The sequence below is a fragment of the Penaeus chinensis genome, chromosome 27 (assembly GCF_019202785.1).
Source record: "Penaeus chinensis breed Huanghai No. 1 chromosome 27, ASM1920278v2, whole genome shotgun sequence".
Classification (NCBI taxonomy): Eukaryota; Metazoa; Arthropoda; class Malacostraca; order Decapoda; family Penaeidae; genus Penaeus; species Penaeus chinensis.
In genome coordinates this window covers 28,652,683-28,665,182 of record NC_061845.1, presented here as the reverse complement: position 1 = coordinate 28,665,182, position 12,500 = coordinate 28,652,683, and the positions used below count along the sequence as shown (strand labels likewise).

At 41.5% G+C, this 12,500-nt stretch overlaps 1 protein-coding gene across 1 annotated transcript in view; it reads left to right on the top strand.

Moving 5' to 3' along the window:
- LOC125039361 overlaps window positions 1-6,709 on the top strand; it is a 35,612-nt gene extending 28,903 nt beyond the window's left edge. The window contains exons 2-6 of the mRNA XM_047633201.1: window positions 724-1,084; window positions 1,891-1,962; window positions 2,354-2,534; window positions 4,694-4,707; window positions 6,619-6,709. Of these exons, the coding sequence (XP_047489157.1) occupies window positions 724-1,084; window positions 1,891-1,962; window positions 2,354-2,534; window positions 4,694-4,707; window positions 6,619-6,709 (719 nt within the window). The remainder of the gene's footprint in view (window positions 1-723; window positions 1,085-1,890; window positions 1,963-2,353; window positions 2,535-4,693; window positions 4,708-6,618) is intronic.
- Window positions 6,710-12,500: the final 5,791 nt, after the last annotated feature.

The following is a 12,500-nucleotide window of genomic DNA, read 5'->3' as shown; positions in this document are numbered from 1 at the left end:
CGGTGACCCTTCGGCTTTACGATATACATAACAAAGTTATTTTACGATAAGGAGAAAGAGAAACAAAATCAAAATGCAACGTAAGAAAAGCATCTCCAAAAAGATATTACAGTCAAACAAGAACACTGGTTGATGGCTGCCACGAAGTACTCTGAATACAAGACCTTGACAGCAGAAAACAGTCAAGTTGTCATGACCTTCCATTTTTTTTTTTTTTTTTTTTAGTTTTTTTTTAGTTTTTAAATATATTTTTTAGCTACGGTTTTATTTTATGTTCATTACTCTCTATTTTTCTCTGTACACGTAAATTTAACTTTCATTTCTCATTTTATCAAAGGTTCTATGTCGGTTTGATGTCTTTGTATTTTTCCAGTTGCTATCCTAAATAATATAAAACAAAAACTTGATTTAATTTTACATTATTCATTACTGTTATCATCTCTGTTATTATTGCTATAGCCATGATTACCACTGAAGCTATTTTTATAATTCTGTTATTATTGTTATAATCGGTGAAGTATTCCCATTATTATTAATACTGTCGTCATATTACTTCTTGATCACTCTTTTCACCACCACTATCATGCAATTTTTACTTTTACCAATATCGTTATTACGACCACAAAAATCTTTCTCAGTATCCTCCAACTCCCTGCCCCTCCCCCCCCCCCCCCCCTCTTCCCTCCCACCAATTAATCCCGGACCTGCCTTGTGTCCCCGCAGCGTGCCTCCTGGCGGCAGGCAAGGGCCGACCCGAGGACTACCACGGCTACCCCACGCAGCTGACGTGCCCGACCGGCCACCCGACGGGCATCCCCTCCCTGTCGGTCAAGGAGAGGGCAGGCTCCCCTCGCTCGCCCATGAAAGAACAGAAGGAGGAGCCTATGAACATTTCCGAGAAGCCTCCACAGCAGCAGCAGGCGCCGCAGCAGCAGCCGCAGCACCCGCAGCACCAGCAGGACCAGCAGCAGAAGAAGCCCCTTCACCCGAAGCTCGTGAGTGTGAGCGCCAGTCTGGAGATGAAGGCGCTCTGGGACGAGTTCAACGAGCTCGGGACGGAGATGATCGTCACCAAGGCCGGAAGGTGAGGGAGCTTTGTTATAAGGGATCGCTGTTTCGTTTTACTGCAAGGGCCTTGTTTTATTTATTTGCATATTCTTTTTTTTCATTTATTTTTTCTTCCTTGAGAGCTATATGTATAGTTTTGTAAGACACCGTGCATAATTATCTTTTGACACGGAGATGATCGTCACCAAGGCCGGAAGGGGAGCGAGCGTTGTTGTAAGGGATTGCTATTTCGTTTTAATGTAATGGGTTTACTTTATCTATTTATTATCTTTATTATATTTTTTGTATTTCATATATTAGTTTATCTTTTTAAGAGCGATATGTAGAGTAATGTAAAGTACGGGGCATTAATTCCTTTGGGCACCGAGATGATCGTCACCAAGGCCGGAAGATGAGGGAGCGTTGTTATAACGGATCGTCATTTCGTTTTAATTAATGAAAGGGAGTTATTGTACTTTTTTATTTAGTTTTTTTTTTTTTATTAAGAATGATATGAATAGTTATGTAAGGCATGATGCATAATTTTCTTTCGACATGGAGATGATTATAACCAAGGTCGGATTATAACCAAGGTTTTGAGCGAGCGTTATTATAAGGGATCGCTCTTTCGTTTTAAATGGATTTGTTTTATTTGTTTATGTTATATTCAATTTATCAATTTGTCTTTTAAAAGCGATATGTATAGTTATGTAAGGCATGGTGCATTATTTTCTGTCGGCACCGAGGCCGAAAAGTGAGGGAGATTTGTTATAACGGATCGCCATTCCGTTTTAATGTAAGGAATATATTTTACTTTTTTTTTTTTATCTTTTTAATTAATAGTGATGTGAATAGTTATGTAAAGTATGGTACACAATTTTCTTTCGGCAAAGAGATCGTCACCAAGGCCGGAAAGTGAGGGATCGTTGTTATAAGGTATCGCTGTGTCGTTTTAATGTAATGGATTTGTTTTATTTGTATATTCATTTATTTTATTTATTTATCCATTAATTCATTTTTATTTGTTTATTTATGTATTTGTATTCATTTATCTGACTAATATCTACGTTTATACAATTTTATTTATTTATTATTTGTATTCATGGTATATTGTTTTCTATCCTTCTACTCTACTTCTGTGTCGGTTCTTTTATCATTCCTTCTTTATGTATTACTGTATAAGGCAGAGAGAGAGAGAGAGAGAGAGAGAGAGAGAGAGAGAGAGAGAGAGAGAGAGAGAGAGAGAGAGAGAGAGAGAAGAAACAGACACAGACACAAACCCCAGAGAGATAAACACAAAAACAAGGAATGAATCAAAAGAACTTCCTCAGTCGGTCCCGAGATCCATCGGCGTTCGAAGCCCGCTGGTGTCAGGGCAGTACTTGATGGTCTTGACAAATATGTTATTCGCACTCCAACTCAACGTCCTCTGGGATTCGGACGATGAGGAGGCGATGATGAGATCTTTAAGGGTGTCTAAGGAGCAGGCAAGAGGCGTCCTACTCTCTTAGAAGGGCGGGGGGGAGCGGAGAAGGAGGAGAAGACACTGGAGGGAGAAAAGGGCGGGGAGGAGAAGGAGGAGGAGAGACACGGGAGAATGAGAGTTAAGTTGTGCGAATAGCATGGTTTGAGCGAGAGGAGGCTTCGCGGGTGAAGTCAATGCGGTTCGTGGATTCTTTTTCCGTGTTTTGTATTGCTTTTTTGTTTTCCTTTTCTTTCTTTCTTCTTTTTCTTCTTCTTCTTCTTCTTCTTTTTCTTTTTCTTTTTCTTTTTCTTTTTCTTTTTCTTTTTCTTTTTCTTTTCTTTTCTTCTTCTTCTTCTTCTTCTTCTTCTTTCTTTCTTCCTCTTCCTCTCCTCCTCCTCCTCCTCCTCTCCTCCTCCTCTTCTCTTCCTCTTCCTCTTCCTCTTCCTCTTCCTCTTCCTCTTCCTCTTCCTCCTCCTCTTCCTCTTCTTCTTCTTCTTCTTCTTCTTCTTCTTCTTCTGTTTCAACTTTTTCACTGCTGACTTTTCCATGTGTCATCGTCTTCGTTTTTTTTATATTCCCCTTCTTTTGCGTGTATCGAAGCTGTATCTGAATTTATCTTTTTATTTCACCTCTCTCGGATTTTAATATTTACTAGTCTATTTATTGTTAATGTATTATTTTCTTTTTTCGTTCTCTTCTCATCCCGCGTTTTTTCACGATCGCTTTTCTCTTTCCACATTATTCTTTTTCTTCCATTTCCTCTTCGACAATAAATTCTCCGTATTCTTTTTGCTTCTCTCTCCTCTACCTTTTCTTCTTCAAGATTTTCTTACACTTCCTTTCTTCTTCACCATCACTATCTCCTCTTTCCTTCCTCTTTATCATCTTTCTCCTTTCTTCTCTTTTCTTCTTCTCCCTCATCCTTTTCATTATCTTCTCTTCTTTTTTTCCATTCCATCATCCTTCGTATTATCTTTCCCTCTTATCTTCATCATCATCATCCTTCTCATTATCTCCTATTTTTTCTTCATCATCATCATCCTTCTCATTATCTTCTTTCTTCTTCTTTCTCATCATACTTCCCATTATCTTCTTTCTTCTTCATCATCATCATCATCCTTCTCATTATCTCCTATTTTTCTTCCTCATCATCATCATCCTTCTCATTATCTTCCTTCTTCTTCATCATCATCATTATTCTTCTCATTATCTTCTTTCTTCTTCATCATCATCATCATCCTCATTATCTTCTTTCTTTTTCTTCCTCATCCATCGCCTTTTCGCCTCCTCCTCGATCCTATCAGCACCTTATATCTAATGATGCTAATTCGATACACGATTAAGACCGAAAGAATATTTACAAATACGCCAACCCTTATTGCTAATGATAATATTCACGTTATTTTTTAACCATTAAGAAATTTCGTCAAAACAAACAGGCTGAATACAGATGGCTTCAATAACACACGAGATATTAGTTTGGTTCAAAGTTTAGAGAAGAATTTTACTTTTTATCTTTTTCAATTGGTTTTTTTTTTTTTATAGTTCTGTTTTTGTTAGTATGTGTGACATAACACAAGAGGCGTTTTATTTCTTTTTAAATAGTTGTTTGTTCTTCAAAGAATAGTAAAGTATCTTGTTATGAAGGTATGAAGTATGAAATAAAATTACCGATGGGATAGACTTTTGACGTTTTATTATATACAGTAAAGAAAACTATGCAATACTTTCTCCAGAAAAAAAAAAACACATTTATAAAAATATAATGTTCCAATGATTAGTGAACTATCTAATAATGTTGATGAGAATAAAATCTTTATAAATTTATATATGAAACGCGTGATTTTCTGCAAAGGTATTTTCCCTCCAAAATAGCTACGAGAGAGTCTTAAGGGATCACTATATGGATTGCTTTACGTTTTAGGCGATACGTACATATATGTAGGTGTGTGATTTTTCCTTTTTTTCTTTTTATCTTTTTTCTAGAAATAAAAGTTAAAAGGTCACTTTTTATTTAGATTTATATATGCGTTCACTCACTAGACGCTATTGTTATTAAAAAAAAAAAAAAAAAAAAAGAAAAAAAAAAATCAGCAGGATTTGTTGCCGCTAAATATATTCCATTTAAGAAGGCAATAGAGAAATATATTTAAATTTCAGACTTTTTATTTTTCTTAATAGGGATTTCGAGTCAAGTAATATGTGTTTGAAGTATTGCGTAGTAGTTTTAGAGAGGAAAAGTGAGATATAGATAACCGAGAGAGAGAGGGTGGGAGGATAAAGACAAAGAGAAACAGACAGAGAGAAAAAGAGACAGGAAGAAGGAAGAAGGAGGAGAGAGAGAGATTTGATTTGATAAATTTATTACGTCCCGTAGACGACAAACAATTTTACAGTACAAAAGGTGAGAGAGAGAGAGAGAGAGAGAGAGAGAGAGAGAGAGAGAGGGAGAGAGAGAGAGAGAGAGAGAGAGAGAGAGAGAGAGAGAGAGAGAGAGAGAGAGAGAGAGAGAGAGAGAGAGAGAGAGAGAGAGAGAGAGAGAGAAAGAGAGAGAGAGAGAGAGAGAGAGAGAAAGAGAGAGAGAGCGAGAGAGAGATGAACTGTGAGATTGTGCGAGAAATGTCAGAAAGGAAGGAGAAAGGAAGAGAGAAAGACAGAGAGAGAGGTGTACTCAAAGAAGCAATGAAAAAGAGAGGATGTGCATATATGTACATGCACACATATTCTGTGTATGTATATGTGCGTGTGTGCGTGTGTGTGTGTGTGTGTGTGTGTGTGTGTGTGTGTGTGTGTGTGTGTGTGTGTGTGTGTGTGTGTATGTGTATGTGTGTGTGAGTGTGTGCAAAGAAGTACATTTACATGTTTATTGTAAAAGCACTAAACCCAGTATGATGAATGTGTAACTGGGCTAATCTATGTATTTGTGAATTTGTGAATGAGTAACAATCTTGACTTCTAAACGCCAAGAATCATGAAAGAACATGAAAGAGAAGGAGAGAGAGAGAGAGAGAGAGAGAGAGAGAGAGAGAGAGAGAGAGAGAGAGAGAGAGAGAGAGAGAGAGAGAGAGAGAGAGAGAGAGCGACAGAGACAGAAACAGACAGAGAGAGAGAGAGAGAGAGAGCGACAGAGACAGAAAGAGAGAGAGAGAGAGAGAGAGAGAGAGAGAGAGAGAGAGAGAGAGAGAGAGAGAGAGAGAGAGAGAGAGAGAGAGAGAGAGAGAGAGAGAGAGAGAGAGAGAGAGAGAGAGAGAGAGAGAGAGAGAGAGAGAGCGACAGAGACAGAAACAGAGAGAGAGAGAGAGAGAGAGAGAAACAGAGAGATTAAGGTATCCCTGTATTTCCGGAAACAACGGTTAGGTTTACACCAGCTCCCCCTTAGCTTTGTTTTCACAAGCATTTTTCTTGTGTTTTTAGTGGGCGGAGTTTAATGCTCCGGCCCCGCCCTTAACGAGTTCGAATCCCATTAAAAGGGGGTTGAAATCCCATTAAGAAGCAGAAGGAACGGCGCCACGTGAGAACAATTTGGCGGGAGAGGCTGTGTGACCCCTATTCAAAAACTATTTTCCTTTTTTTCTTATTTTTCTTATTTTTCTTCTTTTTCTTAGCGCGGAAATTTGGCGTAAGAGGGATACGCTAGTGACCGTTTATTTTTTTCTAATTCCTTTTGAATTAGAAAGGTAAGATGTGGGAATTTATTAAGGGCAATACATGGCGATGTTTAATATCGTTAGGATGTCTTTTCTGCGCAAATGCAGGAAACTGTACACGCATACATGCACATATATTCATGCACACAATCATACACATACACATATTATCATGCACATATACTTATACGTGCACATATATTCACTCACACACACACACACACACACACACACACACACACACACACACACACACACACACATACAAAATTTGACGTCATACCCCAATTTATGACGTCACATCAACGCGGAGAGTGACGTCAGAGATCGTTAAACGAGCATCATGAATTACGAGACAGCAGCTCTGGCAGTAACACGAGAGCGGTGGGATTGAAGTCCGAGCAGCAGCAGATGTGATGTAACGTTGGCACGAGCTACATTAAAAGAAAACTTTCGAAGGATTCATGATTCAACTGGAGTGACGTCACGGCAGGAGCAGCAGCAGCAGCAGCAGCAGCAGAAACCATGGCGTTCGTGCGGGTCGCCCTGATACAAAACACACGTGCCCGGCGTCGCCCAGCCCTGCTTTTTGCCCTCCTTCGCCTCCTCGCTTTTTTGCGCGCGCGGGGTCTTTGGGTTTTTCTTTTTCCTTTTTTTCGTTCCTTTTTGGATTTCCTCGTCCAATTACGCTACTAACGGAGGAGGATATTTCCATTTCCCCCTTTTTTTTATTTTTATTAAGGGGGAGGGAGAGTAAGAATTCTCTCTCGCTTTTTACTTCCTCTCGCTCCCGAAGCCGCTCTTTAAGAAAATCTTTCTATTAGCAAAAAAAAAAATATATATATAACTTTACTCCGAAAGGGAAATAAAATTCAGGGTTTCCCGTGACGTAGCAGAAGTGGGGGGGTCGGGGGGAGGGAGGGAGGTAGAGGAAAGCAAGAGGCTCTGCAGTTGCACTTAGTACTCGCAAGGGTCGAGTTGCAGTCGCCGACACGAGGGGTGTGAGAGACGCCTTTGCCCTCTAATTATCTCGTGGGTGGCCTGCTTGCCTGCCAGCCTGCTTGCACGTCTGCCTGCATGACATATTGTCTGTCTGCCCTACCTGTATGTCTGCCTGCATGGCACATTGTCTGTCTGGCTCACCAGCCTGTCACTCTGCATGACATATTGTCCGTCTGATCTACCTGTCTGTCTCTCTGCATGACATATCGTACGTCTAGCTAATCTGCCTATCTATGCGACGATTAGTTTCTTACTTGTGTTTTTTTTTTTTTTTTTTTTTACCGTATCCTTTTTTGGGGTCTCAATGCCTGGATGCTCTCTCTCTCTCTCTCTCTCTCTCTCTCTCTCTCTCTCTCTCTCTCTCTCTCTCTCTCTCTCTCTCTCTCTCTCTCTCTCTCTCTCTCTCTCTCACTTTCCTTCTTTCTCCCTTTCCTTCTTTCTGTCCTTCCTCTACTTTTTCTGCTTCTGAGAATGCCATTGCATATTTAGCAGCCTTTTGCCTTTCTGCTGACATTCTTGTCGTCCTCATTTGTCACCTAACTGTCTGCATGTGTGTGTCTGCCATTCGTTGCTCTGTCTTCAGCGTCTGTATCTATTTTTACTCCTTTTTTTTTTTTTTTTTTTTTTTTTGTCTGTGTCAGCGATATTGCGAATGACAAGCGTATCAAAGAGGCAAATGACATACGCGAATAAAGGCGTGCACAACATACGCGGATATCATTGTGAATGGTAAAGAGGTTCTTATTTGAGAGATAGAGATAGATAGACAGAAAGAGGGGGGGAGAGAGAAAGAGAAAGAGCGAGAGGGAGAGAGAGAGAAAGAGAGAAAGAAAGAAAGAAAGAACGAAAGAACGAAAGAAAGAAAGAAAGAGAATAAGAATAGAAAGGAAGAGAAAACGAGAGAAAGAGAGAGAACGAGAAGCATCTTTCAAAAAAAAAAAAAATGTTTACCCCCGCACCCGCCCCATTAACCCTTGCGTTAAACCCATTGCCTCACGCGCTCGCTGTCCCTCCTTCCTCCCTATCCCCTCATCTCCTATCCACCATCCCCCCTCCCTTTACGTACTGCTCCTTCCCTTTCCCTTTTCTCTATTCCTAGACGGTGTCCCTTCCTTCCCCTCCCCCCCATCCTTCTTTCCTTCCCTCCACCCCCCTCCCTTCATTCCTCTATCCTTTCATCCCTCCACCTCCTTCCTACCCTCCCTTCCCTCCACCCCTCCACCCCTCCATCCTTCCACCCTTCCATCTCCCCTCCCTCCCTCTTCCCCTCCCCTCCATCCCTCCACCCCTCCACCCTTCCACCCCACTTCCCGCTCTTTCATCCACCTTCCCCATCCCTCCCTCCCTCCCTCACCCCCTCCCTTCCATCCCCCTTCCTTCATCCCATCATCCCTCCCTCCCTCCCTCCCTCCCTCCCTCCCTCCCTCCCTCCCCTCCTTCCCCCCTTCCCTCCCCTCCTTCCCCCCTTCCCTCCCCTCCTTCCCCCCTTCCCTCCCCTCCATCCCCCATCCCTCTCCCCTCCCCCCCCACCTCATCCCTACGTGTGGAGCCCCTGATCTTTGTCGCAACACCGAGTGAAACTGTCAGCGGGGTTTAAGCATGGATGTGTATGCGTGTTCTTAATGCCTCCGTCAAAACTGACCTGAGTTATAGGGAAACGAGGATTGCTGAGGGGACACGAGACACTCGCCTCGCTTTTGGGGTGAGGGGAGGAGAGGGGAAGGGTGAGGGGAGGAGGAGAGGGGAAGGGTGAGGGGAGGAGGAGAGGGGAAGGGTGAGGGGAGGAGAGGGGAAGGGTGAGGGGAGGAGAGGGGAAGGAGTAGGGGAGGAGGGGGGGAAGGGTTGAGGGGAGGAGAGGGGGAAAAGGGTAGGGAGGAGAGGGGGGAAGGTGAGGGGAGGAGAGGGGAAGGGAGGGGAGAGGGGGGAAAGGGGTGAGGGGAGAGGGGAAGGGTGAGCTGTCTCTGGTCCTTGGAGCTTGTTCTCCTTGTACTTTACTTCTTCGCGTGGCCTATCTTTCGGCGTCTCTCCCATCTCCTCGGCTCTCTTCCCCCCTTTCTTTTCTGCCCTTCCCTTCTCTTTTCTTCTTCTCTCCTCTCGGCGTCTTCTCCTTCTCTCCCTTTCAGCGTCTTTTCTTTGCATCTCTTTTCTCCTTTCCTTCTATCTTTTACCTTCTCTCATAAAAATCTTTTCTTCTCCTTCTCTCCTCCTTTCTATCTTTCCTCCCTTTCCCTTTTTCCCTTTTCTTCTCGGTCTATTCCCCCCTGTCGACCCCCACCCCCCCTTCCCATTATTCCCCCCCCACGTGTTTCCTTTTCGTTTCGTGGGGGGGGTCCGGGGGTTTCAAAGCCCCCCAAAAAAACCACATGTCAAAAACCAGCCCCTCACTCTCTCTAAAAACCTTTTCCTCTCGCTCTCTCCTATCCTCTCCACACCACCGTTTCTCACCATCTCTCACCGCTCTCCCACCATCCACTCCCCTTTCCGCTCTTTCAAATTTCTCACCCTCTCTCCCGCCTCTAAATTTTCTCACCACTCACATTCTCTCTCACCTCCCTTCACTACCCCACCTCTCTCAAAAATAAATATATAATATAAAAATAAATTTTGTGTGTGGATGTGTGTGGTGTGTGTTGTGTGTGTAATGTGTGTGATTGAATGTATGTAAGATGTATGAAGTATGTAAAGTAATTTATGTAAAGTAAGTAAAATATACAATTAAAGTAAAATGTATATATAAACAACAAATCTCATTAAATGTATGATGAATATTATATAAAAATTTAAAAAAAAATTGGGGGGGGATTTTTTATATGTATATATAACCCAAACTTATATGCATAAGCATATAATATTTATATATATAAGTAAAAAATATATATGTATATAAACATACATAAAAGCATATATTATAATGAATATACAAATGCAATATATGAATAAAACAAATTTCATATATATATCAATATATAAAAAATGTGTATGTGTGTGTTTTGTGTGTGGGATTTGTAACATTTATATATTGTGGTATAGACACCCGATAGATAGATTTGATATAGAAAATTTTGAAATATAGATTTTTTTTAATATACGAGAATGTTTCACAGTTACATATTCTCTTGATAATCTAAACAAATCTGTTTTATTCATATTAATTCTATCTAGTTTCCTGGCTTTAGCAGCATATCTGTATCAATTCTATATTTATCAGCGTAAGTTGTCTCATCGATATCTTTGCCTTCCTTATATATAATGTCAATATTTTCTTGTCCTAACATTTTCGCCAAGCATTATTGTCAGTGATAACATAGCACCTCATTTCTGCCTCAAGTCCTATAAAAAGAAGGAAATAAAAAAAGCGTCCAACAGCTTCACCACAGATACTGAATAGACGTTTTTACAGTATTGACGACCTGTCAATGACGTCATAAATTACGGCGAATGAATCTACCGATCCGGGCACTGAATCTACAAAAACGGCTGCATTGCCTCGCTTCTTGTTATCTCAGGTGGTAAGCGTTCGCGGATTGCTGCGGATTTCAATCGCGGATGAGCGTGATGGTGGTCGCCATATTGGTTTTCCTTCCCCGCGAGATCCGATCTCAGAATAAACTTTCGTTAGATCTTTTCATTATTATTAGTAGTATTATCGTCATAATCTTATATATCAAAAGTAACACTAGTCTGCGAGGACTGACTGCCCGTCTTGTCAAAAAAGACGTTGCTTAACAGTTATTAAAAGACGAATAAACATACATGTAATCTCATCGGCACACATTGTTTATGATTTTTATTAGATGTCCCTTAATCTATTTTGATAACCTGTTTTTGTTTGCGGTGGCGTGTTTATTCGCATCGCGCCCTCGCCCGTCTTAACGTCTCTTTTATTTTCATTCACCCGTGTCTCCCCGACGCTCGTCCAGACGCCATAAACCGACCGTGGCCAAAAGGTGATCAAACGACACAGTTGACATGATTTTGACCAGATTAAAAGACTTAGCCGGACTGTCATGCCTGATGTATGATGATGACACTGATGTTACAGGTTTAAGTTACGGCGACGGCTCGCGAGATTCCCAATCTGTTTTGTCAGTTTAATCGGCGAGATGCTGGCGCTTTGCAAATCTGGTGTTTCAGATTAAGAGTCAGATTTTAAAGCGGCACTTGAGGAGGTCATATAAGCGGTTAGGGATTTTCGAGACTCTTACGCCCGGCCTTAATGGGGGAATGATCACGAAATGTCACGGACAAATGGAGCAGTAAATGCGAAGGAGTGAAGGACGCCGAGAAATTATGGGAGGGAGTAGATAAAAGGAGTGAGAAAAAGAAGAAAAGAAAACAAGGTCAGCGAAAGACAGATAAGGATAGAAGAATATAGTGAGCGAATGGAAATGACGGCGAGAGAGAGAGAGAGAGAGAGAGAGAGAGAGAGAGAGAGAGAGAGAGAGAGAGAGAGAGAGAGAGAGAGAGAGAGAGGCAGACCGACAGACAGAGAGACAGGCAAACCGAAAGACAGACCTAAATAAATCAAAGAGAGAAAGGTACAAAGAGGGGAAGAGAAGAGGCTAAAATCTCGTAACCAAAATGCATTCGTTGTGCCCTAAGGCTTCTCAAATTGTGCTACAGTGTTCATCCAGAGACGTAGACCCAAAAAAGGACCTATTTTACGGACTGTCAAGATTTTTGCGTTAATGGCTACATTTTTGTTGGAGATACTATCGCTGAGGTCATATGCTAAAGGAGTTACTGGGTTACAGTACTTTAATGCACACGCGCGCTAGGAAATGCGGATATAACGCGATGGGGATAAGTGCGTGTCTGTGTGTCTGAAATCCTATACTAATGACCATGTATAAATACGACCTAAATCCACCGCAGATTAGATACGATCAGAAACTGTTAAGGATGGTTGGCACAAAGATGTAATTCATAGGTTTAAATTACTGAGCAAATAATGGCGATTGTCGCGCATCTGGACCCATGGTAACGAGTTGCCATTACGTAAATAAGTGCCAATAAACCGCGGGACGTCCATTGAAAAATCGGCCTCATAAATGACGGGCAAACATTTAATGCAATGGAGTCACGTGGGTCCCCGTGTTTGTGTTGAGATTTTTTTGGGTTGTTTATATGACTGCAAAAGCCTAATTGGTTGTTTGGGTTGAGATGATTTATGAATCTGTTTGTGAACTTGCGTGCGCTTTATACTAGGAGTTTATATGTTTGTGCGTGTGCTCATGCGTGAGTATTTCTTAATTATGCTTGGGTGGGATTTATTGCGTTTGTGTTTGTTTGAGTGCCTAAAACAACACTTCGTATTTATGTATGTGTTTATTTGGTCA